The sequence below is a fragment of the Rattus norvegicus genome, chromosome 1 (assembly GCF_021556685.1).
Source record: "Rattus norvegicus strain SHRSP/BbbUtx chromosome 1, alternate assembly SHRSP_T2T, whole genome shotgun sequence".
In the NCBI taxonomy this organism is placed as follows: Eukaryota; Metazoa; Chordata; class Mammalia; order Rodentia; family Muridae; genus Rattus; species Rattus norvegicus.
In genome coordinates this window covers 167,238,280-167,261,773 of record NC_141534.1, presented here as the reverse complement: position 1 = coordinate 167,261,773, position 23,494 = coordinate 167,238,280, and the positions used below count along the sequence as shown (strand labels likewise).

Below are 23,494 nucleotides of genomic sequence, written 5' to 3'. Positions count from 1 at the left end.
AATACTCTTAACAGAGGTCATTTGACTGTGTATCTCAGTGTCCATTTCTGGGACCTCCGTTTCCTTTGTCTGTCTTTAATGACACTATAAACTTTGTTGGTTTTGTGGTTCAGAAGGCCTCAGCACGCTCAACCTGTGCCTCTGAACTGTATATCTCTAAGTCCCAAACTCTCAATTACTACAGATTGTACTGTTTTGAAGTCAAGAATGAGTTCTCCAGATTTCTAACACTTTTGCAAAGTTGGTTGGCTATTCAGAATTGTATGTAGTCTTAGACAACTTTAAGATCATTGAAATATCATCCAAAAATACCACTTAGACTTGATTCCACTGACTGGCTCACTTTGGGTGCTGTGGACATCTTAGTCACCCACTGATCTTGAGCAGACAGTGTCATCTTGTCCACATCTAGATCTCCTGTTGCAGTTGGTGCTTCGTCCTGCCATTGCTTCAGTTGTATCTGACCTAGTTCTATGATGCAGGCAAGTAGGGGACTCAGTAGGTCACCTAAAGGTTTTTTGTTTGGTTGGCTTTATTTTCTCAAGACTGGGTTACTCTGTGTAGCCCTGGCTGTCCTGGAACTTGCTTTGTAGACCAAGCTAGCCTTGAACTCTGATCTGCCTGCATCTGCCTCACAAGTGCTGGGATTAAAGGCATGCTCTATCACAGCCCAGCTAGTTCACCTAATATTTGATAGCATACTGTGTGCCATTCACCACCCAGTTGTCAGATGTATTTGTCACGTCACCTTATTAGAACGACTGTCCCTGGTCATCATCATCAACCTGAAAATGAGAAAACAGCACTGTACTCACAAATGAGCTTGTTCTCTCCCAGACGTCTACCACGTTTCTCTGGTAGTCATCCTAACTTGAAGGACAGTCTCTGCTTTTTCTTTCACTTAGGTTGGTGGGGGGGAGGGGAGGGGTGGTGGCAGGGGTTCTTTTGTTTTATTTCACTATGTTCTTTGTGTGAATCTTTTGCTAATCTTTATACTCACTGAAAGGAAAGTTGTACCTTGGCTCAATAGTTATTTGCTTCCTAAATTTACCTAAAGTTACCAGTAGTTATGGTGAACCTTGTTTGTAGCACTGGCCATTTGGGAGGTTGAGGCAGGAGGCTTCCGTGAGCCAGAAGAAAGCCAATAGGAATGAAAAAGAAAGGTCCAGATCATCCAGAAGTTACAGCAGCGTGCAGTGCTGCTACAGGGTTAAATGGACACTCACCTATCTGGGCTGTAGTGAACTCGTAACAGTGCTGGCTCACCTTCCTTCCCACAGACCTGGTCTTGGTCCTGCTCCCCGGGCTCAACCTCAGATTCACCTTGCTTTCATCCCTACAGACCAAGAAGGATCATCCATACACCTGGAGAATTGAGCTGGCAAAAACAGAGAAGTACTGGGACGGCTGGTTCCGAGGCTTATCCAATCTCTTTCTTAGCTGTCCTATTCCTAAACTGCTGCTCTTGGCAGGTAAGTGCTGTGTGTGTGTGTGTGTGTGTGTGTGTGTGTGTGTGTGTGTGTGTGTGTGTGTGATTGTGAGTGTGTGTGTGATTGTGAGTGTGTGTGTGATTGTGAGTGTGTGTGAGTGTGTGTGATTGTGAGAGTGTGTGTGTGAGTGTGTATGTGAGAGTGTGTGTGTGATTATGAGTGTGTGTGAGTGTGTTTATGATTGTGAGAGTGTGTGTGTGATTGTGAGTGTGTGTGTGATTGTGAGTGTGTGTGTGATTGTGAGTGTGTGTGAATGTGTGTGTGATTGTGAGAGTGTGTGTGTGATCGTGTGTGTGTGTGAGAGATTGTGAGTGTGTGTGTGTGACTGGGAGTGTGTGTGTGATTGTGAGTGTGTGTGTGATTGTGAGTGTGTATGTGAGAGTATGTGTGTGATTGTGAGTGTGTGTGTGTGTGTGTGTGTGTGTGTGTGTGTGTGCCCGCGTGCCCGCGTGCGTGTGTTTGTTTTTCCTTGGATGAAATCAAACATTTGAAATACATTTGAAATACTCAAATAGATTGGGTGGCTTAAAGAAGTGAACCTTATTTTTCTCACAGTCTGGGGCTGAAAGTGTAAGATAAGAGTATGGGTTGGATTAAGTTCTCAGAGCTCTTCCTGATTCACAGACCTTCTGTGCTTCCACATGGCTAAGAGGAAGCAAGACAGTTTTCTGAGGTCTTTTACAAGGACAATAATCTTATTGTGTCAGAGACCCCCACCCTACAACCTCATTTTACCTTTTGTAGACCCCATCTCCAAATATACTGGGGGTTATGGCTTCCCCATGAATTGTGGGAGACAGCCAGTCCATAGAAGTGTGAGTATACTGTCATCTAGATGTGACCTCATCACAACTGTTACTATTAACCAAATGGGCAGTGACTTCTAAAGTGGAGAAACCCCCTTCTAACCAACCCCTATGCAGCCCTAAACCTAATGGGAGTAAACACCCTCCAGTCTGCATGCTGTTGACCTGCCCTGAGGACCTGGTGGAACCTAACTCCTAGAGCACTCTGAACGCTGAATCTAGACAGAAAATGTTGTTTTTGTCTAAACATCTGTGAGTGAGCATGAGCAGGGCTGCACAGACAGCTCAGTGGTTAGGAACATTCATTACTCTCTAGAACCTGAATCCAGTTCCCACTTCTCATACGGTGCCTCACAACCGTCTGTAATTCCAGGTCTAACATCCTTCTGACCTCTACATGTGCCAAGTGCATATGTGAAATATGCAGAAATAAAATAAATAAATCTTAAAAAATGAACATGATTACCCAGAAATCTCAACCTGAAAATTTTCATCTGTTAGGAATATGGAGTCAGAGAATTGTATCTGTCTGATTGAGAGTGCAGTGGTCTTTACAGTTCTGAGGCCGTGTTTACTCCGTACTGAGAAGCCCGTTTCACAAGGCCTTTTCTAGGGAGTTACTCACAGATTCTCCTGTTTTGTTCTAGGTGTTGATAGATTGGATAAAGATCTGACCATAGGCCAGATGCAGGGTAAGTCATCCAGGAATTGTGCCCATGGATCCTCTTCTGAGGGCAAGGAAATGTGGGCAATCTTAGGAAAATCGATTGTAGATGGTGACGCACAGTGGAGAGAGCATGAGCAGTGAGCCAGCTCTATTGGACGGCCTCCTCTCCAGCCCGGGAGGGGGTGTGGTCGGGTATCTTCCCTTCCCTTTTGTTTTGTTTGAGGGCTGGTGCTGTTGTTCTGTTTTGTCCCCACCCCACCCTGGACAGGTTTTCTCTCTGTTGCCTTGGCTAACCTAGAACTCCCTTTGTAGACCCCGCTGACCTCAGACCGCCTCTGCCTCCCAAGGTTATCTTCCCTTTTTTGAAGTGACTGACTGTCTTCCCCTAACTAGAGATGGGAGCTATTATATTATCTGTAACCACGATGGAAAGGTTAAGATGAAGTGGTCCATCTGGAAACTATTAAGTCTATAGAAGTGCCTAACACTGGGATGGGAACAGAAAGAGTTTTCTCAGCGTTTTTTTTTAAATGTTGAGAGTTTAAGAAAGAAAAAACATAGGTACCAAAGGGAATAAAGTCTGTTAGAAGACATCATGGTGAGGAGGGAGAAGAGAGCCTCAGAGTGGTGGTGAGTTTTAGATGCTGCTTCCCAGTAATCAGTCAGCTGGAACATTGTTCACGTGTAAAACATGAACATTGATGCAGCCTCAGAGGGGTGACGAGGTGTGGTGGGCATGAGTGTCACACACAAGTGCAGAGAGGAGGGCCATGCAGCTGTGGATGCTGCAGGACCCATTCTTTGCTCTGTGTTAGAATCATATGAGTTAATAATATGACAGATCTGAAGGAGAGGCAGCCATATGCAGGAGGAGGGCCATTAATAGGCTTAATAAATGGTATGGACTCAGTCCCTTCACTAATCTCACAGCCTTGGGCAGGGCATTGCCCTAATCAGAACTAGGTTCCTTACCCATGTGATTGTAGAGTTGGTTTTAACAGTGGATAGAATAGTACACTGAAGACATGAGCTACTGTTGCAGGAGAGAACCACTGCTGTGCCTGCATTGGTGCCCCAAAGACTGTTCCAGCTCTCTTGCATTTAAATGGGAAAACTGGGTTCAGAGAGTAAGATGGCCCCTCACACTTCCTCACCAGTCGTTAGCATTTAACTGCAGTGCTTGGCTGCCAGGCACACCCCTGCTGCTCCTGCAGCAACTCAGCTCAGCTCTGCTCACTCTGACACCAGACCCTTGGACCAACACACACCAGCAGAGCTACATTGCCCAGCTGTTCACTCTTAATTCTGTCCTATTAGGGTTCGGATTGTAGCTCACTGGTAGTTTTGAGTACCATGCTTGGGCCCTAGTTTTAATCCCAAATAGCCTCGCCCCCCAAATTACTGTAAGTTGTAAGCTTGCAGTGTTCTGTAAGACAGTGTGAGGAAGTACATCTTACAGAGCCTGGCCCATTGTTAAATAGTCATCTGCTGTCTTTTGTAATCATCCACTTCAGTATTCTTAACATAACTTGCAGAGTTCCGCATGTGGCCCCTGCTTTTCCAGTACAGCTCCATTGCTGCCACTCACATCAGCATGGTGCTAGGCCATCATTTCCATGGGTAACTGCCATTTTAAGCCATCTCTCCCTGGAGTGGGCTATTCTGTGTTTGTGCAGAAGCCTGCCTGGATGCCTGCTGGCTCATCAAGACCTTTACTACATTTTTACAGTCGATGTGACCATTTTCACACTTGGGACCACATCGACGATAGTGTTGTGTTTTACTCTCCCACTGGACTGAATCCTGTGAGCACAGGGGCTGAGTTTTCTGCCCAAAGTGAATTTACACCAAGAGGCAAAAGTGAACCATGAAAGGAGAGGAACAGGGTCTAGTTACACTCGTCAGACTGTCCTGGAGATGGTCCTCCTGGGCTGCCCAGTGACCTGTGAGGAACAGAGATGAGGAGGGAGGGCTTTTTGTCCCTGAGGTTGCCTGCTTGTTTCCTCTCCAGGGAAGTTCCAGATGCAGGTCTTACCCCAGTGTGGCCATGCAGTCCATGAGGATGCCCCTGACAAGGTAAGTCTGGGGCCTGGTGACTTGAGAGGACAACTGGGAGGAATGTGGGTTCCACAGAAAGTAGGATAAGCCTGCCATGGGGTTTATCTGCAATCTGCCAGCTCCCCAAGCTCCTTCCCAGTCAGTGCCTGTGGTCTTGACTTTGTCTGTGCTGAAGAGCTGCTGGCCCACTCTGTTTGATCCCAGAGCCCTGTGGCTACCACTAAAGCCAAACTGCACCCTAAATCCATTTGTACTCAGAGATTAATAGTGCTTGTAAGAAAAAGGTGCTCATAACCTTTCCAGAAGTAAACCGTTGCTGAAGCCCAGCTCCCACACCACAAGGAAAACCGAGGAGAGCCACGTGTGCAGTTGGTGATTGTGGCCTCTGCTGACTGCAGCAGGAAATATACCATCAGTGGTAGTGTGGGCAGGAGCAAAGCTTAATTATCTGGAACCAGTACTTTCTGTGACCAGTAAGAAACTAAACTCTTTGGGGGCTGTGAGAAAGAAACAGAAGACTCTGTACACAGAAACTTAGTGGATGAAGCAAAGCAGGCTCCAATAAGCAAGTTTCAACAACTTCATACATACGTACATACATATATACATACATACATACATACCACCTTACATATATACACATGCACACCTAGTGGAAAAAGGAAAGCTCCAGCGAAGCTCTAACCATTTTACATACATACACACACACACACACACACACACACACACACACACACACACACATGTACATGCATATACACACACACACAGTTGGTGGGTAGAGAAAAGCTTCAGAGTGCAAGCTCTAACAACTTTACTTTTTCTCTTAGCCTTTTTCTACCCCTAAGTCAAAGTTCTCTGTGTAAAAAGAAAAACTAACCTTATTCAAAAGCAGATAAAATTGCTACACAAGTATCAGGCTGCGTGTCTGCCTTGCTGCTGGGATGCCAGGAGTGCTAGCACACTGCGCAGGGGTAGCAGAATACAGTCCATAATGGGTGTGGGTCCTCAGTCCATGTTCCTCTGGGTGGGAAACAGTGGTAACTGGGCAATTTCTGTGGTTCCAAATCTCCTGTGGACCTGAGAGTTGAGGACAGGGGTTCTCAGTCTACACTTCTCCTCAAGACATCCACTCAACAGGCAGGAAGGGGAATGTAGAGCCTAGGACAAGGGTAGAACCCAGTTTGGTTCCAAGTGAGTGCTGAGAATACAGATGGGCTGGGAGAGAGATTAAAGCTCTGCTCTTCATGACGAAGGCCCCACAAGGTGATCCTTGATGAAGGAGAGGGTCCTTGGTTGTCCAAACTGCTTTATTTGATGGTGGATGTGAATGTGTACATTGAACACAAGGTGAACCAGGGATTAAATACCTTTTGTGGAAAGGAATGCCCCAGGAAGGGAAGCTCATTGGCTGAATACTCAGGGACTCTCTAGATACCTCATTAGCATGGAGAGCTCCAGGTTTTTGCTCATTGCTATGGTCTTCTCAGGGTGGTGTCATGGCTACATGTTCCAGAGTAGGTAGAGTTTGGAAGGAACTGGCCCCACGCCCAGTGTACTCGATTCTGAGTGTCCCGGGGTCTGGACTCCATCAGCTTTACTAGTTCACTTGCCCCGCATGTCCGGGAGTTACAGTAGGATTGCTGATTACATGTTTTCCTATTCAAACTGATATCTAACTAAACACTTTTATCTTTTATTCTACAAGGTCATTATAAGTTCAAAGCAATAGTTTTTTTATGTCATAGGTTAACAAAGTATTTTTTTTACCACAAAACAGGTCATCTACCCACTCCTTGTTCATGACCTTACTTATCACGGTGTACACTGAGACCAGCGGCCTCATTCCTGGACCTAACCTAGAATGGATATCTTCCTTGATTGTTAATTTATTCCAAGCCTATTTTTCATCCTCCTGCAATTTATAATTATAATCCCTGCTTGTGGTGTATGAAAGCTCGCTGCGGTCCCTTTCTGAACTGTGCAACCTTTACTGCTTTGCAGGAGGAGGCACACTCTAATTTTTATTTTAACTCTAAACTTCCTGTCAACTATCTTAACTTCTTGAAATTATTTGAGTCAAATCAGGAATTCTATAAAATCATTACCAGGAGTTATAAAGTTATCAATTCATGTAAAAAGTATAATTTCATTTTCATGTTGATCTGCATGTAATTTGCCCAGTAGGGTGGGCTAGTACCTAGGAATCAACCATAACAGACTATAAGCAGAAAGTGTCTTTCTTTGCCCACTAACACCATGTCAGAACAGTGAGGAATACAGCCATGACACACATGAGAAGGCACAGCAGCAGCAAGAAGCAATCCTGGGACGACGCTCCTGGGGCTGTGCCTCTCCAGGATATACCATTCACAGCCATGCAAAGTGGTGGGCTGTCTCCAGAAAGCTCATTTGCCCTCCACAACTCCTCCTGCATACAGTCCACCAGAAGGTCCTCGTTCCTCTACATTCTGGAGCCATCCCTTACAAGGAGTCCCTGTTCCAGGTTCTTTGCTCTTAGGCCACCCACAGTAGTACAGTACTCATGAGGACACCAGTGAGCCTTCCACAGAGCTTCCAGCAGAAGCCCACAGGCTTCTAATGCTGGGCCCTAGCACCTACCTTCACAGGGACAGAAATGCCTCTTCTTTTCCAGGTAGCTGAAGCTGTTGCCACTTTCCTGATCCGACACAGGTTTGCAGAGCCCATCGGAGGATTCCAGTGGTGAGTGTGCACAAGTGTATGAGTGTAGCCAGCTGGCCCGCCTCAAGACTCAAGACTCTTGGGAGGTTGGGTTGGGGAGGAGCGGTGTGAATATTTCTGCCTTAGTCCTGCCTGTTCTAGGTCACCAAATTGGTGTGTGTTTTCTTGGTTGTATGTGGACTCTGGTCCAGGGGGACTTTGTTGAGCTGTGATTGAGTCATATCTTATCTCCTGCAGTGAGGGATATGCTCTCTGTGGAGGCTGTAATGGGAATCAGACTTTGCCAGAAATGTATGTTCTGCCTCTGGTGAGCAGAGCCGAGGAGGTTGTATCACAGTCTAGATCAGGGATTCTAATCCCCGCAGTGCTGACGTGTGGGGGAGATGATTCTTTGTTGTGGTCACGGGATGACCTATGTGCCATAGCAACACCTTGGCCTCTGTCCACTGTCTTCCAGGAACACCTCCTAAACATAATTCTGCCCACCAGAATTGTGTCCAGATGGAACCATTTGTCCACGGAGGCAGAAGGGACACAATGCTTACCTAGACGGGGAGAGAGCAAGCCCACATCTCAGAAGGCTCCTCATATTAGGGAGACAAGTTGGGCTTTATTTTGAGGAAGGAGATACACACATTAGGTGGTTCTAGCTCATCTCACAAGCTTCTGTTCTGCCCTGGAGGAGGTCCTTGCTTCTCAGCCCATGTGTCACGTAAGGTGTCACTCCTGTTGGCCTCTTCTCAGAGTTTGGTGAGGCTTTAGGGGAAACTTGCCACAGAAAGTTTGAAAAAGAAGTGCCTTTTGCCTTCGACAACTCTGATTGCCAGGTCGTGGGAAATGGCAGTGATAGGAGTAGTGGACATCAGACCTGACAGGGACCTGGTCCAGTGACCAGGAGAGTGACGGTTCTTGCTGACCATCCACAGATTCTAGGAGTCAATAATGAGGACTTAATTTCTCAATAATGTGTTTGGGAGCTTCCAACCATTTGGTGTCTTGGTCATGAACCATCCACTGAGATGGGATATTGAGGGTCATTAGGGAGGGTTCTAGGAGAAAGAAGTAAGCTGGAGAAAAGCCTGTAGTGGTCAGATTTGTAACAGTTCCCTTTCTGCCCCTAACAGTGTGTTTCCTGGCTGTTAGTGACCTGCTGTCTACTCCTCCCTCTACATTGAACTCTGTTGTAAATACATCGTTCCAGAGGCCACTGTGATGCCGCTGTCTCCTCCTCACCATCCCGCCCAGCCATGTGACACCGGCTCCTGTAGAGGGCATCCCCAGACGTACAAACCCTTTCCTGTATACCCATTGAAAGCATTCTTCTCCAGGGCCCTTGTCCAGCAGTGGCCTATGCAGTCTGGGGCCCACAGCTCCTCCTCCCCCTCCTGTGCTCCCTGCCTTGCCTAGGATGAAGCCTCCAGAGCTACTCCCTGGCCCTGTGCCTGGCATCCGGCAGTGTACCCCCAGGCTCAGGGATCTCCATTCCTTGAGGATGTTCTTGGCATGGTTCTGCCCTTCCTCATGGGATGGGCAATGCACACACTGACCCTTATTTTTCCCTTTCAAATAAAACACCAGTCGGGTACCTTTATCCCAGTCTTAACTGTTCCAAGTCTGGAAGATCCAGAGTAATGAGGATTCAGGGAGAGGTAGTGGATAGCAAGTATCCCAAGAAACCAAGCTGTAAGCCAGGTCCAGCCAGTCCAAGCACATGGCTTCCCATCTGGGCGAGCCCACTGTCCCACTCCCACATGTCTGGGCACCTGCCCTGGGCTGAGGCCAGGCTGCTCCAAGGGCCTCATGAGCCCTCATCTGCCACAGAGCAACCCAGGTTAAACACAGCCCATGCACAAAGCCACAGGCTAAATTCTGTGGAATTGTTTTTAAGGATTGAATTTAACATTTTCATAGTTGGTTCCTGGAGGTGTGCCAAGTGCCCGCTTGCCTCTTCTAGACCCACAGCTTCTTGATCCACTTGTGGTTTCCATGTCACTCTGTAGAAACATCATGGACTAGCATCCCCAGTCTTTGCCCTCATCCAGCTGTCCCAGCACAGCACTGGGGCCTCCCTCTGCTGCTCACGGGTAGGGGCAGGGCAGCCTCCTGAAGCCCATCTTTCTGTGACTGTCTTAGGTGACTGTGTAGCCCTCTTCTGTTTTTTCACCCAACAACTTCCTACCCCTGTCCTGCTGCACGGTCCAGAGTCTGGGACCGACTTTGTTCTTTGTTATTTATGATCTTGTTTAAAGAAAATAAATATCCCCCAACCTTTATTCGTCTGAGGAGCTGTCCTTACTTTGCTGATCTGGCTAGGAACAGTTTATTAGTTAGTTGCCACCTGATCGCAGAAGCCCCTTTCTCCATAGTCTGCCACTGTCTGTAGCCACTGGCTAGTAGCCCATGCTCCTGTAAGTACATCATCACCTGTGTTCCTATAAGCCACCCTAATGAAGCTCTAGGACAGATGGATAGACAGTGCTGTGTTACAGAGACAGCCTATCAGTATCTTCCTCAGATCTGACCCTGAAATGGGCGGATGTCTTCACTACAGCCACAGAACCCATTTCTTCAGCTGGCCAAGAGGACATTCTGCCCCTGTGTCTTCCTTTACTCATGGTTTCTATGCCAACACTCAATCAACAACCCAAGTCATCTCCTGAGCTCTAGGTGTATGTGTCCATCTGTCCCACAGGTCTCTCCCAGGGGACCAGAAGCCACTTTATTTTGACCTCCTTGAAAGTTGCTCTTGAGTGCATGGTTGCAGCTCAGTATGAGGTAGGCGCAAGCAGGTAGGTGTCAGTTGTCCAGACCACAACTGGAGTTTCCCTTTCCTCTCAGAGCCACTTTGCTGCCACGCCCTGCCTCTTCTTTACGCCCTTCTTTTCCACCCCAGTTACACCAGCGTGGATCTCACCTCTCACCTAAATTACTGCCTTACCCTTGATGATTTCCTGCTACCGCCCCCTGCCCTGGGGCTTCTGTCTACGAACCTATTTTAAGGCCTTTAGTTTCCTCATCTGCACACTGTAGTAAACACCTGCCCCACTGGCCAGGGAGGACCATATATGATAGAGTAGGTCAGCGACAAAGCTCTGTGACTGGCAAAAGTGGTCCCTGAGCCACACTAGTGCTGGCCTCACCAGGAGTTTTGATGCAGGTTTTGTCCTTACTCCAGTCTTGTTGAGGCAGAAGTGATCTGCATTTTCAGGTGCACCCAGGCTGGAGAAGCTAAAGAGGAGATATTCACACTGACCAGGTAGAGCACCCTGGCAGAGAGAAGGGCCCACCTCTGTGTACTATGGTTTCTGCCACCTGTCTTTCCAGATTGCCTGTCAGCTGCATGCCCTGTTGCCTGCAGAGGGCAGCATGGTCACTGGTTTTTGTTCACCAGGTAAGCATTAATTACCAATTTTGAGCACCATCAAATTTACTTGACATTGAATCCTCAGAAGAACCTATAGGATAGTCGCTGTTCTATTCCTTTTACGGGTATCGAGATATTTATTTTTATGGCTCAGAATTGACAGTGTCAGGCTCAAACTCAACTGGTTTCTACAGCATTCCTCCTCCTAAGGCACACAAAGGGCCCCTGGTAGAAGCCATTTGGGAGTGGGACTGGGCAGCTTTTACACTCCACAAGGTCCCAGTGACAAACCAAAATTTACTTCTACCAAAGTTCTCCCAGGGGAACTATAGTGTTTATTGGGCTAAATTTCAGAGCATGAGTGAGGAGTTACTGACAGGAGTATGACCCTTTGGGTGACCCCAAAGCAACTGGCCTGGATAGTGTTCACTAAACATGGATGATGGTACCAGGTGAGGGTCCAGTGACTTTCTACCTCTTCCCATGGCGGGACATTAGTCAACAAGCCCAGCTGTGAGGATCGTTTACAAGCAAGCAGAGATGAACTGAAGATGGCAGTTGTTTGGCTCAGAGGAACATCAGCCCAGAAGAGCAGGAAGAGGGTCACCAAAGAAATGAGACCTCCGTCCTGGTGGATGGAAGCTGAAAATGAACAAAGTGTTGGTTGAGCTTCGTTGGGGACTACGCATTGGGAATGAGTTGTACGTGGCCATTAAGTGTATACATTCTATCCAATTATAGGTGAGGTGACTGAAGTTCAGAGACAGGGAATGGCTTGCCCACAGCCCCAACTAGGGTGAGCATCCATGCCTTCTAGTTCCAAGTCCAACATCCATTAAAGAAACCAGGCATAAGGGGCTGGGGATTTAGCTCAGTGGTAGAGCGCTTACCTAGGAAGCGCAAGGCCCTGAGTTCGGTCCCCAGCTCCGAAAAAAAGAACCAAAAAAAAAAAAAAAAAAAAAAAGAAACCAGGCATAAGACAATTGTCTTTTCCCCCCTAAAGTAAAGTCACGTTAGAAACTTGTGTAGAAAGGGTCAGTGAACCCCAGACTAAAGTATGTCCATCAATAAGAGACAGCTATAGGCCAAAATAACAGTGAGGTTATCCAAGAGAATCCTAAGGAATTAACCATGTACAAAGCAACAACAACAACAACAACATAGTTTGAGCTGGCTGGTTTTATGTCAGCCTTATACAGTAAGAGTTATCAGAAAGGAGAAGACTCAAGAAAAATGTGTAAGATCTGACTGTAGGACATTTTCTTGATTAGTGATTGATGGGCTTAGCCCATTATGGGTGGTGTCACATGTCCTTTCTATCAGCGTCTGCCTCCAGGTTCCTGCCCTGTTTGAGTTCTTGCCTGGACTTCTTTCAATGATAAACTGATGTGGGAGGGAGTGTAAACTGAATAAACCCTTCCCTCCTCAAGTTGCTTTGGTTGTGATCTATCACAGCAATAGTAACCGTAACTAGTACAAATACACCTTATACCCACACAAAGTACAGAGTTCTCACTCCTCACCACGGAAACTTCTCTGCAACAGAGACCATTACAGAAAACCACAGCCAATCAAAACACAGTCCCAAGGGCTATATCTACAATATAACTCTTGCACAAAAGGGTCCAAGGAACATTGCAGAAGAGGGGACAGAAGGATTGTAAGAGCCAGAGAATCAGGGAGTTTGCTGTGAGATTTGCCTAAGGCTGCACAGCTACATGTCCTGGATCAGGCTTCATCGCCCAGCCCGGCATATACCTGACTACTCAGGGCCACACCTGAGAGATGGGCAGGAATGACTGTACAGAAGACAGGCCTTGTGGTGGTTTGGATGAGAATGACCTCATGTGTTTGAATACTTGGTCCTCATTTGGTGGAACTGTTTGGTAAGGATGAGGAGGTGTGGCCTTGTTGAAGAAGTTGTGTCACTGAGGGTGGGCTTGAGGTTTCAAAAGACTTGTGCCATTCTAAGTTTCTCTGTCTGCCTCACAGTTGAGTCTTAAGATGTGAACCCTCAGCTACTGCTACAGTGTCACGCCTGCCTTCTGACTCCTCGTCATGAAGGTCATGAACTCACCGCTGAAACTATAAGTGCAGAAAAACTTTCTTCTGTAAGTTACCTTAGCCATGGTGTCTTAACACAGCAACAGAACAGGCCTGAAGAAGTCACTCTTGTCACTCAGTGCAGCCTCTTTCTTACTAGGCAAGTGGCCAAGGTTGTCAGAATTGCACGCCACCTGCTAAGCCATCTCACTGGCCCATGGTTTAGAACCATCTGAGTAAGCCGTGCTGAGTGCACCATTGCTATGATTCGCTCAGTCTAAACTAGTAACTAACTCTGAGAAGCCTGAGCTTAGAGAAGACTAGGCGGTCTCACCTAGGCAGCAGCTTTCCTTCAGAGGAGGCAGGGTGCGTAGGTGACGTAGACTTCCTGAATCTTGGCACACTCAGCATCAATACAGGACACATTCAAGGAAGCAGGGCATCAGAACGTCAGAGTCTCCACTGGAAGTGAGAGAGCTCTGGAAGCTGAGCACAGGGAGTTAGGTCAGCAGAGCATTGGAGAAGGAAAGGGGCAGACATGAGGAACAAAGTAACTGCCCACACCCTTCATTGGTGGCTCTTCAGAGCAAAGCACACCCATGTCATGGCAGGGGCAGGGGGACCCAAGCCAAGCAGCCTTAATATCTGCTTGGTGCAAACAGTCAAACACCACCATCTACATTATTGATGCTCATTTGGCCTGCAGGAAGGATTCCTCAGGCTTCTATAAAACCTTTGCTTTTGCCTGCCTATTTCAGACCAGCCCGTGGGGATTCTGAGTCCAGGCAAGAACCCTGGCAAGTATGGAGGTGCATCAAGATGTGACTCTAACAGAGGCATCGATAGAACAGGGCCCAGAAGGACAGCAAGTGGCCAGATTAACGGAGGAATGAAGTTTGCTAGGTCACAGGAGTGTTAGCAGGGAAGTGCGGTGAATCCAACGGAGTTAGAAGGAGGAGGTCAGGGTCCCTCTCTAAAGGATGTTGTGTGGACCGAAGAAAGCTCCTCTGAGGACCTGAAGGGACAGCAGATGGGGAGGCCTCAGAGGTGGGAGACTCTGAGGAACAATGTCAGCAAGTCTAAAACAAGGCGACAAATGGGTAGTGGAGGCTGGGGCCCAGGAACATAAATCAACTTTGGTTTTCTCCCTCAACATCATGAAAGAATATTCACTGTTAAAAGAGGTAAATTTAAAACATTTTAATGACAATTTAAAAAATCACAAAAAAATTGTTTTCCACTTTTAAAAAAAAGTCATCACATGATATATATTCCCACTGGTGATAGGAATGAAGACCTCTGGGTCAGACTCTCCTCCTGGAGCAGGAGTAGAAGTCAACCCATATATTGTTTGCAGAGAGTGCATGCATGCGTGTGTGTGTGTGTGTGTGTGTGTGTGTGTGTGTGCATGTCTGTGTGTGAGGGTCATGTGGGTGTATGGGTGTGTGTATGTGTGTGGTGTGTGTTCAGTGTTAGTGAACTGAATCAGGCATTTGCACATTCTAAACAATCAGTTTCTACACTGAGTTCATTTCTTTCCCTCCCAAGGATATCTGAGCCCTCGAAGCCTCTTAGGCCTCTTTTGTGTTGCCCTCTAAGTCTCACAGCTAGAGTAGAAACAGATGCAAATTAGGGATTGAGAGATGGTTCCTGCTGAAGACCTATTCTAGATCTTCCCTTGCTGGAGGCCTTCCTTCAGGAGGATCTGCTCCCCTCTGCCCTTGGCTTTGACTCCTGGCTGGCTTCGGTGACAAGCTGCCATCTGCCAGTGTTTCAGTCTTCAGGATTGGTGCTGCAGGGTCTTCGGAATTCCTGTCCATACTCGTGTATCCACTTGTTGGCCACTGGAGGAGATCAGGGAGGGAGAGGGGGCTCAGCAGGGAAATGGCCACAGGGCTGTGCACTGGCTCACAGGCATGGGTGCTGAGCCTAAAAGCCTGTGGCTAGTAAATAGAGCATCTGGTTTATTTTAAGATTACATTTTCTATAGTGTGACCTGAAGTGTTGTTTCTTTGTCTAGTCTAGTCCTGCCCAACTGTGCACAATCTGCTGCTTCTGGCATACATATGCACGTATACACACACACACACACATATACACACACATTTATACACATACACATATATACACACACATTTATACACACATATACACACATACACACATATATATACACACACATTTATACACACATATATACACACATACACACACACATATATACATATATGCATATACATATATACATATACATACACACATACATATATACACACATATACACACACATTTATACACATGTATACACACACATATATATACACACATATATACACACACATACACACACATATATATACACACACATACACACACATATATGCACACACACACATATATATACACACACACACATACATACACATATATACACACATATATACACACACATTTATACACACACACATTTATACACACACATTTATACACACACATTTATACACACACATACATATATATATCCAGAAAGTCCCATTTGCCTTGGTGCAGTGGGAAGGAAGGAACTCTGGTGCCTGTTCCTCTCCTCTGTTCTCAGAAAGGAAGCCTCCTGCTCAGACCAGGAAACCTTTGTGGACACTTGTTCTGGCACAGGCTGCCTGCTCATCAAAGGCTCCAGTCTTCTGGGCTTCTGTTCTAATCTGTCCCTGTGAATGGTCCTCAGCTGGCTGTACCACAAAACTTTCAGAAGTGAGGCTCTGCCAGTCTCTACCCACTCCTGCTTCACTTTTCTATGTCCCCTCACTCATTCTGTCACCTGAAAAGTCAAGCCTTACCCCACTTGTCTCCCACCAGCACAGGGCAGCCAGCGTGAAGTGTGTCATCATCCCCCTCTCCACTCCTGTGCAAGTTCCACCAAAACAGTGCAGCATTCTAAAAACGAGAGAGCCAGCCCCGGGGTGCAGGGAGGTCAGACCCCATCCTAGACTCCAGGCAGGCACATGAATAAGGACACAATTTATGTCATCAAACAAGGAAACTCTGCCTCTCTGCAGTTGCAGCAAGCAGGCATTGAAAGACACAAGAGGGTGAAAGTTACCACTCAGGCGAGGGCCACTGCCTCCTGGCTTGCTCTGCTGCAGGCCTGGCTTGTGGAGACAAACCACACCCAACTCTGCTCTTGGGGGAGCTCAAGAGAGACAAGCGGAATAGGACAATGTGCTAAGTGCTGGAAGCCAGGTGAACATAGGCTCACAGGATCACTGCGGACAGATGGCCCAAGACCCATGGGATAGAAAAAGACTCCACGTACACCACTGGCCGCTAGTGCATCGTGGTCCTCCATTCATCGGGATCTTGACATCACACAACTGAGAAGCAAAGTGAGGACTCAAGCCTCCATCCATATCCTGATCCCGGCCTATGTTCTCCGCCCATGCACTGTTTTCTTATCTGTTCCCTAAAACTCCCTCTAACCGGGGCCAGTAGCCTAGGCAGAGCCTGAGGCCTCGCTTCGAGACTCAGTACCTCAGCTCCATGGGGAACTAGTTACTGCGGAGAATCCGAAGGGGACCCACGGTGACAAGGGCATGGAAATAAAACAGCCAGTAAGACCACAGAACATGTGACAGGAATGGGAGACTGTCTTTGGGAATCTGTTTCTTTATCTGTCTCCCCAGGCATCAGCTTGAAGGGGAGGGTGTGCGTTCTGCCCCATCACACACCATCTTCTGGGGCCAGACCCTCTTACCTTAACCACAGGCACACTGAAGTTGCCATAGATAAAGGCTGTGGCTCCTCCAGCTTCTACGGAGCTCAGCTATCATGTAAGAAGAAGAAGACAGAGTTAAGGTAGCTGCAGACCGTCCTTCTCTGTCAAGTGTTCATGAACTTAGAGGTCACTTCTGCACAGACTGTGAGCCAGGCTCCCCTGTTTCAGTTGTGGGAGAAACTGGGGCTTCTCACCACAAGATGAAGTTTTGGATTCTTCCCTTATTTTTGCTTCTGGCTACCATCTTGATGGATGGAGGGCTATAATAAGTAGATTTGATCTTTTAAAAAGTATTTACTTTTAAAAAAATGATGTGTAAGGGTTGGAGAGATAGCTCAGTGGTTAAAAGCACTTGTTCTTGAAGAGGGACAGGTTTGGTTTTCAGCATCCACACAACAGCTCACAATTGCTTGTACTCCAGTTCCATAGAATCCAACTTCCTCTTCTGGCCTCCTTGGGCATCAGGCATGAATGTGACACACAAATGTACTTGAAGGCAAAACATTGATATATATACTAGAAGTGTGTGCATGTGTGTGTGTGTGTGTGTGTGTGTGTGTGTGTGGTGTGTGTATGTGTGGTGTGTGTGTGTGTGTGGTGTGTGTGTGTGTGTGTGTGTGCACATGTGTGCCGGGGCTTGGTGTTCAAAAGAGCTGGAGCCACAGGTAGCTGTCTGCTGCTGCTGCAAATGCTGGGAACAGAACTCTGGTTCTCTCAAGAGCAGTAGCCACGCCTAACTGCTGAGCCATCTTGCCTGCCCCTCAAATGTCCTTGACTGAATCTGTTTCTCTCTAAGGATCTCAATTAGGAAAGAGTGGGAATCACAGGAATTGTTTATTGGCCCCACTATGGTCCTCGGGTCACTCAGGATCCTTCTAGGTTACTTAAGCTGAGTGTGCTGACTAATGTTACATCAATTTGACACCCGCTAAAGTCGTCAGAGAGGAGGGAACCTAGATTAAGAATATGCCTCCATAAGATGGGGTGGTAGGCAAGCCTGCAGGGCATTTTCTTAATTAATGATTAATGGGGGAGGGGCCGGCCCATGGTGGATGGAGCCATCCCTAGGTCCTGGATACTATCAGAAAGCAGGCTGAGGAAGCCACAGGGAGCCAGTAAGCAGCACCCTCCATGCCTCTACATCAGCTCCTGCCTCCAGGTTCCTTGGCTGTTTGAGTTTGTTTTGACTTTCTTTGATGATAAACAGCAATGTGGAAGTGTAAACCAAATAAACCTTTTCCTCCTCAAATTGTTTTGGTCCCAGTGTTTCATCACAGCAATAATAACCGTAAAACACTGGAGAATAATTTGGTGTTAAACCCCAACACCCCTGTATGTGTGTGCATGTGCAGACAAACGCCAAAAGTCAACCTCAGGTATTAATTCTCAGACACCGTCCTCCTGGTTTTGGAGACAAAGTCTTTCTTTGGCCTGGAACTTGCCCTGGGAAATAGGCTAACTGACCCCTGAATCCCATGGATCCCCCTGTCTGTCTCTCCAGCACTGTCTGCAAGCCTAGATTTTTACATAGGTTCTGGGGATTGAACAAGGTCCTCATACTTTGCAAGGCAAACATTTTTACCTACTGACTATGACACTTTCTAGATGACATCTTGTCACTACAGAAAGTATCCGATTGAACCACTGGGAGGCACATTGGGATCATTGACAGAGACAGGACTTTGAGTGCCCTTCCTGGCTGTGTTGTGGAGACCTGATCCAGCCCTCAGGGAAGGCTGTTTGTTCTTCCTGAAGCCAGGTGCTATTTTGGGTGCTATTCAAATCCTTTGTGGTTGGCGTGTTCACCCTTCCACCAATGGTCTCATCTCTACTTGATCTTAGCCGAAAGACCAAGGAGCATTAATAATTTCCCCCAATAAATGGTCGCTTCTAAAAGTCTCCTCTAAGAGACAGATGGTTGGAATCATGGCAGGTTTGTGGAGAAGAAAGCAAGACCTCAAGCCTGAAGGATAACGATAAGGTTGACACAGGCTGGGACTGACTCCTGTTGGAGCAGGCTAGGGATTTAGGGAGGAGGCCAGCTGATCACTTGACTGTCTAAGGGTGAGGGCTCTTACTGCACATCATAGGAACTTAGTGACTTTACATATGGCTGCTGTCCCTCTCAGAGTCTAAACTGCTCTTTCTCTTCCCCTGCAAGCCCATTGGCTCCCTGAGGGTCTATGGTTTTGAGTACCAACCAGGCTTTGGTGCCTTATGGTGGGAGGCAACTGTATCCTCTTCCCGTATTGTTCAAGTCCCATGATCTCCTGGCTTTTCCCCTCCCAGTAACATCATATTTAGACCTCACACTGCAAGCCTTCTGAGGACAGACGTCTGCTGGTGTCCCTTATTCTATGCCTGACCCACCCCCCAGATGCTGTCTTGAAGTTTACAGGATTTAGAGATGTTTGTGTATCAGATAAAACCAATATATGAGATCACTATGAAAATCAGTATTATAGGGGTTGGGGATTTAGCTCAGTGGTAGAGCGCTTGCCTAGCAAGCGCAAGGCCCTGGGTTTGGTCCCCAGCTCCGGAAAAAAAAAAAAGAAAGAAAGAAAGAAAGAAAGAAAGAAAGAAAGAAAGAAAGTAAATATTATAAAATGGTTTACTCGTCCACTAAGTAAGAAGCCCTGGTCCTCCCAGAGCGAGACTCACATATATCATAAGCGTTGCCACTCGGTTCCCGGACTTCATCTTGTACAGGGGGCTGCTGGGCGACTAGGACAGAAATAGAACAGATGACACCAGCGTGACAGCTATGTCCTAATTTACCATTAGTATAGAAAAGGATGAACAGGGTGTCACGGGCAGCAGTAGCCCTGACCTACTCCCAGTAGAGCATGTTCACCTTTGCTGGTAAGTACTCAATATACTGTTTAATTGAACATTAAAATTTTGGATGTGCACGTGAGTGATTTCTATACAAATCAAACAACTGGCTTGTCAAGTAAAAAAAAAAGCCTTCAAGTTAGGTTCTCAGTAAAACAAAGAAAATATATAATTTATTATAAAAGATGATTATTTGATAGAAATGTCAAATCATAGATTGGTGGTCCAAATTATTTGCCCAATGCACACACCCAATCTTTAATCAAGGGACAACCAGAAATATAAATTACATACCATAAAGTTCACTCACTGTAGATGCTATTCACTGAATTTTAGCAAATTTTAAGAGTTGCCCAAATTTGCCCATTTTAGTTTTAGAAAGTCCCACCTGGCTATCTACTTAAATTTTGTTGTCCAAACTATGTTTTGTCTTTTCTAGTAATTTATGTAATCAGAATCACAAAATATGCAGGCTTTTGTGCCTGGCTTCCTTCTTTAACTTGTCTCTCTCTCTCTCTCTCTCTCTCTCTCTCTCTCTCTCTCTCTCTCTCTCTCTCTCTCTCTCCCTCCCCACCCTCTGTGTGTGTGTGTGTGTGTGTGTGTGTGTGTGTGTTGTACATGTAGTGTATGAGGTGTGTGCATGTATATACGTGTCCCCGAGTGCAGGCATGCGCACCCCAGAGCACACATGTGGAGGTCAGAGGACATTCTTGGGTGTGACTCCTCCTTCTCCACCTTGTTTGCGGCAAGGACTCTCTGCCGTTTGCCTGTTACAGTGCCAGGCTGACTGGACAAAGCCTTCCAGGGATTCTCGTCTCCGCCTTCCGTCTCACCCTAAGAGTACAGTCATGCTCGTCTGTGCCTGGCTTGCTTTCTAACTGGATTCTAGGGAATCTCGCATGGGTCCTCACGCTTGAGTGGCACACACTCTACCCCCCGCCCCCGAGATCCCCCTGGACACCTGAGTGCTACTTCTAGAGTCCGTGCACTCTTGATAACGTTGGAGCTATAGGTCCATTGTTGGATTTTTTTATATGCTTATTGGTCACATGTATATCATGTTTTTTGCTGATTTAAAAATTATCAACATATTAATTGCATTCATAGGTTTCATCATGATATTTTCATGATTTGATCTTGGAGAGGTCCTTTTAATCCTCAAAAATATTTTGAAGGGAAGCAGAGGAGATGTGCATCTGGGGGAGAGTGGAGTGTGTGGGGGGGACTAGGAGAAATAAAGGGAAGGGAAACCAGTCGGGATGTAATGTATGAGAGAAGAGTAAAAGTGAATGAATGAGTGAGTGAGTGAATGAATGAATGAGTGTGAGTGAGTGAATAAATAAATAAATAAATAAATAAATAAATAAATAAATAAATAAATAAATGCTACTGGCAATGTGGGTAAGCAGCTGAGATCATAAAGCAAGGGGTTTGAGGACGGTCTTCACTGAACCGTCCCCAGGTGAGATAAGAGACAGGATTTTATTACAGGCCATTTTCTTCGCCTACTCACAAATTCTGGAGAAGAAGAAGGTGGTGCCAGATAAGAAAATGAATCCAGGGGTTGGGGATTTAGCTCAGTGGTAGAGCGCTTGCCTAGGAAGCGCAAGGCCCTCGGTTCGGTCCCCAGCTCCGAAAAAAAGAACCAAAAAAAAAAAAAAAAAAAAAAAGAAAATGAATCCAGTAATCAGTGGAACCAAGGCTTTTGTTCTAGGACCTTACTTAGTATTTTCTGAGAGCCCTAACAGACCTCTGCTCCCAAGGAAAATGCACTGGTTCCCTGTCCCAGAAGACTGACCACTGACCCCACCGTTACCGTAGCATGGTCGAAGTGAGGCTCATAGTGCCCTCCAATTCCATAGTTCACCACCTGGAGATACTCTGCGTACGGAGGCTGGATGTCGAGGCCTGTGAGGGCAGCAATGCGGCGGTCAAGGGTCACCAGCACTGGGTCAACCGTGTCCTTTAGCCAGGCACTAAAACACAGCAAGGGTTGAAACATAAGTGATCTGATATTAGAAATACTACCTGATGCTCCTGAATGAATGGGTGGATAGACTTATGAATGGATGAATGAATCATGGTTGTTACCATGGAAGGAGGTAGGAAGGGAGGGAGGGAGGGAGGGAGGAAGGGAGAAAAAGAGGGAGGGAGGGAGTCACAAATGCCTCGTCACCCACTCATCCTTCGTGACAGTTCAGCCCTGTCTGCTTGGCCTATGATCTCACTCTCATAGCTGGCATTCTCTGAGGCTATGTTGAGCTGAGCGGGTGAAAGCCCACAGAACCCAGGACTGTGACTCAGAGAGGAAAATGGGGGAAACTCCATCCTTAAAACCACTGTGCTATGAGGACTTCTCCAACAGAGGAAGCAGAGTAGCAAGAGGAGCAGCCAGGACTTAAAGCCAAGACTGCTGGGTGAGGGGAGTTTAAAAGCAGCCTGGGACACACAGCAAGGCCCTGACACCCAACCAAAGGAAGTGGAGATAAGGAAAAAATGGAGGAACGGGAGGGGAGGAAGCTAAAGCAGTAGCAACCTTACTTCTTCTCTGCATGGCGGTGTCAGGTCCTTAACCTTTAACCTCTCTAAGGGCCAGTGTGCTCCTTTGTAAATAGGGGTGACGATTATATCTCCTTTCACGACTTTAGAAGACCGTAAGAGGAAGACTCGTGGAGAAGTTTCATCAGGTATGTCACGGACTGCTGATACCCAGGGCAGTCTCAGCCCTCTGGGTCAACTCTACGCAGACCCACACCCACCAAAGCCCAGATCAGACTCTGCTCCTGGATGTCATATTGAGGTTCTTAAGAAGTAGAAAATTTGGAATCAGAATCAAGACCCCTGAAAAAGTAAGGCCACGTTCTCCAAGCAAAGTCTGCAACCCCCTGATGGGTTCATTTGTTCCACGTACACTACACTGAGATTATTAAACTACACGCTCTTTGATTTGCAAAGATACCCAGGACAAAGCTGGCCACTGCTTTCAAAGAAGAAAAGCAGAGGGACTAGAAAGATGATGGCTCAGTGGTTAGGAGCACTGGCTGCTCTTGAGGAAGACCTGGGTTCAGTTCCCACTGGACAGCTGCCAGCTGCCTGTGAGTCCAGTTCCGGGAGCACAGTGCCTTCCAAGGTGCCTTCTGTGGGCAATGCACGCACATGTCGTACATACAGACAAGCAGATACTCCATAGTTTAGAGAAGAGCTTTTAATGTAAAATGTCCCTGTTAATGGTTTGATTGGAAAATGTTTCTCACGGTGCATGTGTTTGAACACTTGGTCACCAGACAATGATACTATTTTGAACCTGGGGATGGGTCTTGGGGATCATGGCGTAGTCCTGCCTCCAGCCCCAGGCCCTGTCTCCACTCAACAGAGACAAAAGAAGGTGAAGAGTTTCCCCTGCCACTGTGGAGACACCAGCCACTCTGCCTTTTCCACCATGATGGACTGTATCCTCTCAAAACAGTCACTAAACTCAACCCTTCTCCTCGGTTGTTTCCTGCTGGGTTTCTGTTCACAGCAGAAGCAGCACACACAGTACCAGTGTACCAGACCAAATTCATTAAGTTCAAATCATCTGAACCAAAGCTCATCTCTCACAGCCCCTCCCAGAGGACAAGGACCCTAGCCTTTCTCTAGGGTGCTAACACCATTTCGTGTGACTGTGAAAGATGTTCCTTCTCTTACTCTCTCCACAGCTCTGTACTCGCTGTGCAAAGAAATGGCTGAGGGGAAGGGAGGGGGGATGATAGGACTGGA

General features: G+C 46.8%; 2 protein-coding genes across 5 annotated transcripts in view; one reads left to right on the top strand and one right to left on the bottom strand.

Annotated features, from left to right (window-relative positions):
* Ppme1 (protein phosphatase methylesterase 1) overlaps window positions 1–9,997 on the top strand; it is a 46,986-nt gene extending 36,989 nt beyond the window's left edge. The window contains 5 exon segments of the mRNA NM_001191838.1: window positions 1,343–1,472; window positions 2,944–2,988; window positions 4,975–5,039; window positions 7,678–7,745; window positions 8,849–9,997. Coding sequence (NP_001178767.1) covers window positions 1,343–1,472; window positions 2,944–2,988; window positions 4,975–5,039; window positions 7,678–7,745; window positions 8,849–8,867 — 327 coding nt within the window. The 3' untranslated portion in view covers window positions 8,868–9,997.
* A 4,319-nt stretch (window positions 9,998–14,316) lies between these two features.
* Window positions 14,317–23,494, bottom strand: part of P4ha3 (prolyl 4-hydroxylase subunit alpha 3) — a 34,951-nt gene continuing 25,773 nt past the window's right edge. For 3 of the 4 annotated variants that reach the window (XM_087570559.1, XM_087570557.1, XM_087570560.1), the window contains 5 exons: window positions 21,552–21,711; window positions 19,562–19,624; window positions 16,880–16,948; window positions 15,966–16,062; window positions 14,317–14,975 (listed from right to left, as the gene is read on the bottom strand). In XM_087570559.1, coding sequence (XP_087426685.1) covers window positions 14,905–14,975; window positions 15,966–16,062; window positions 16,880–16,948; window positions 19,562–19,624; window positions 21,552–21,711 — 460 coding nt within the window. In that variant the 3' untranslated portion in view covers window positions 14,317–14,904. 4 annotated transcript variants of the gene reach the window in all.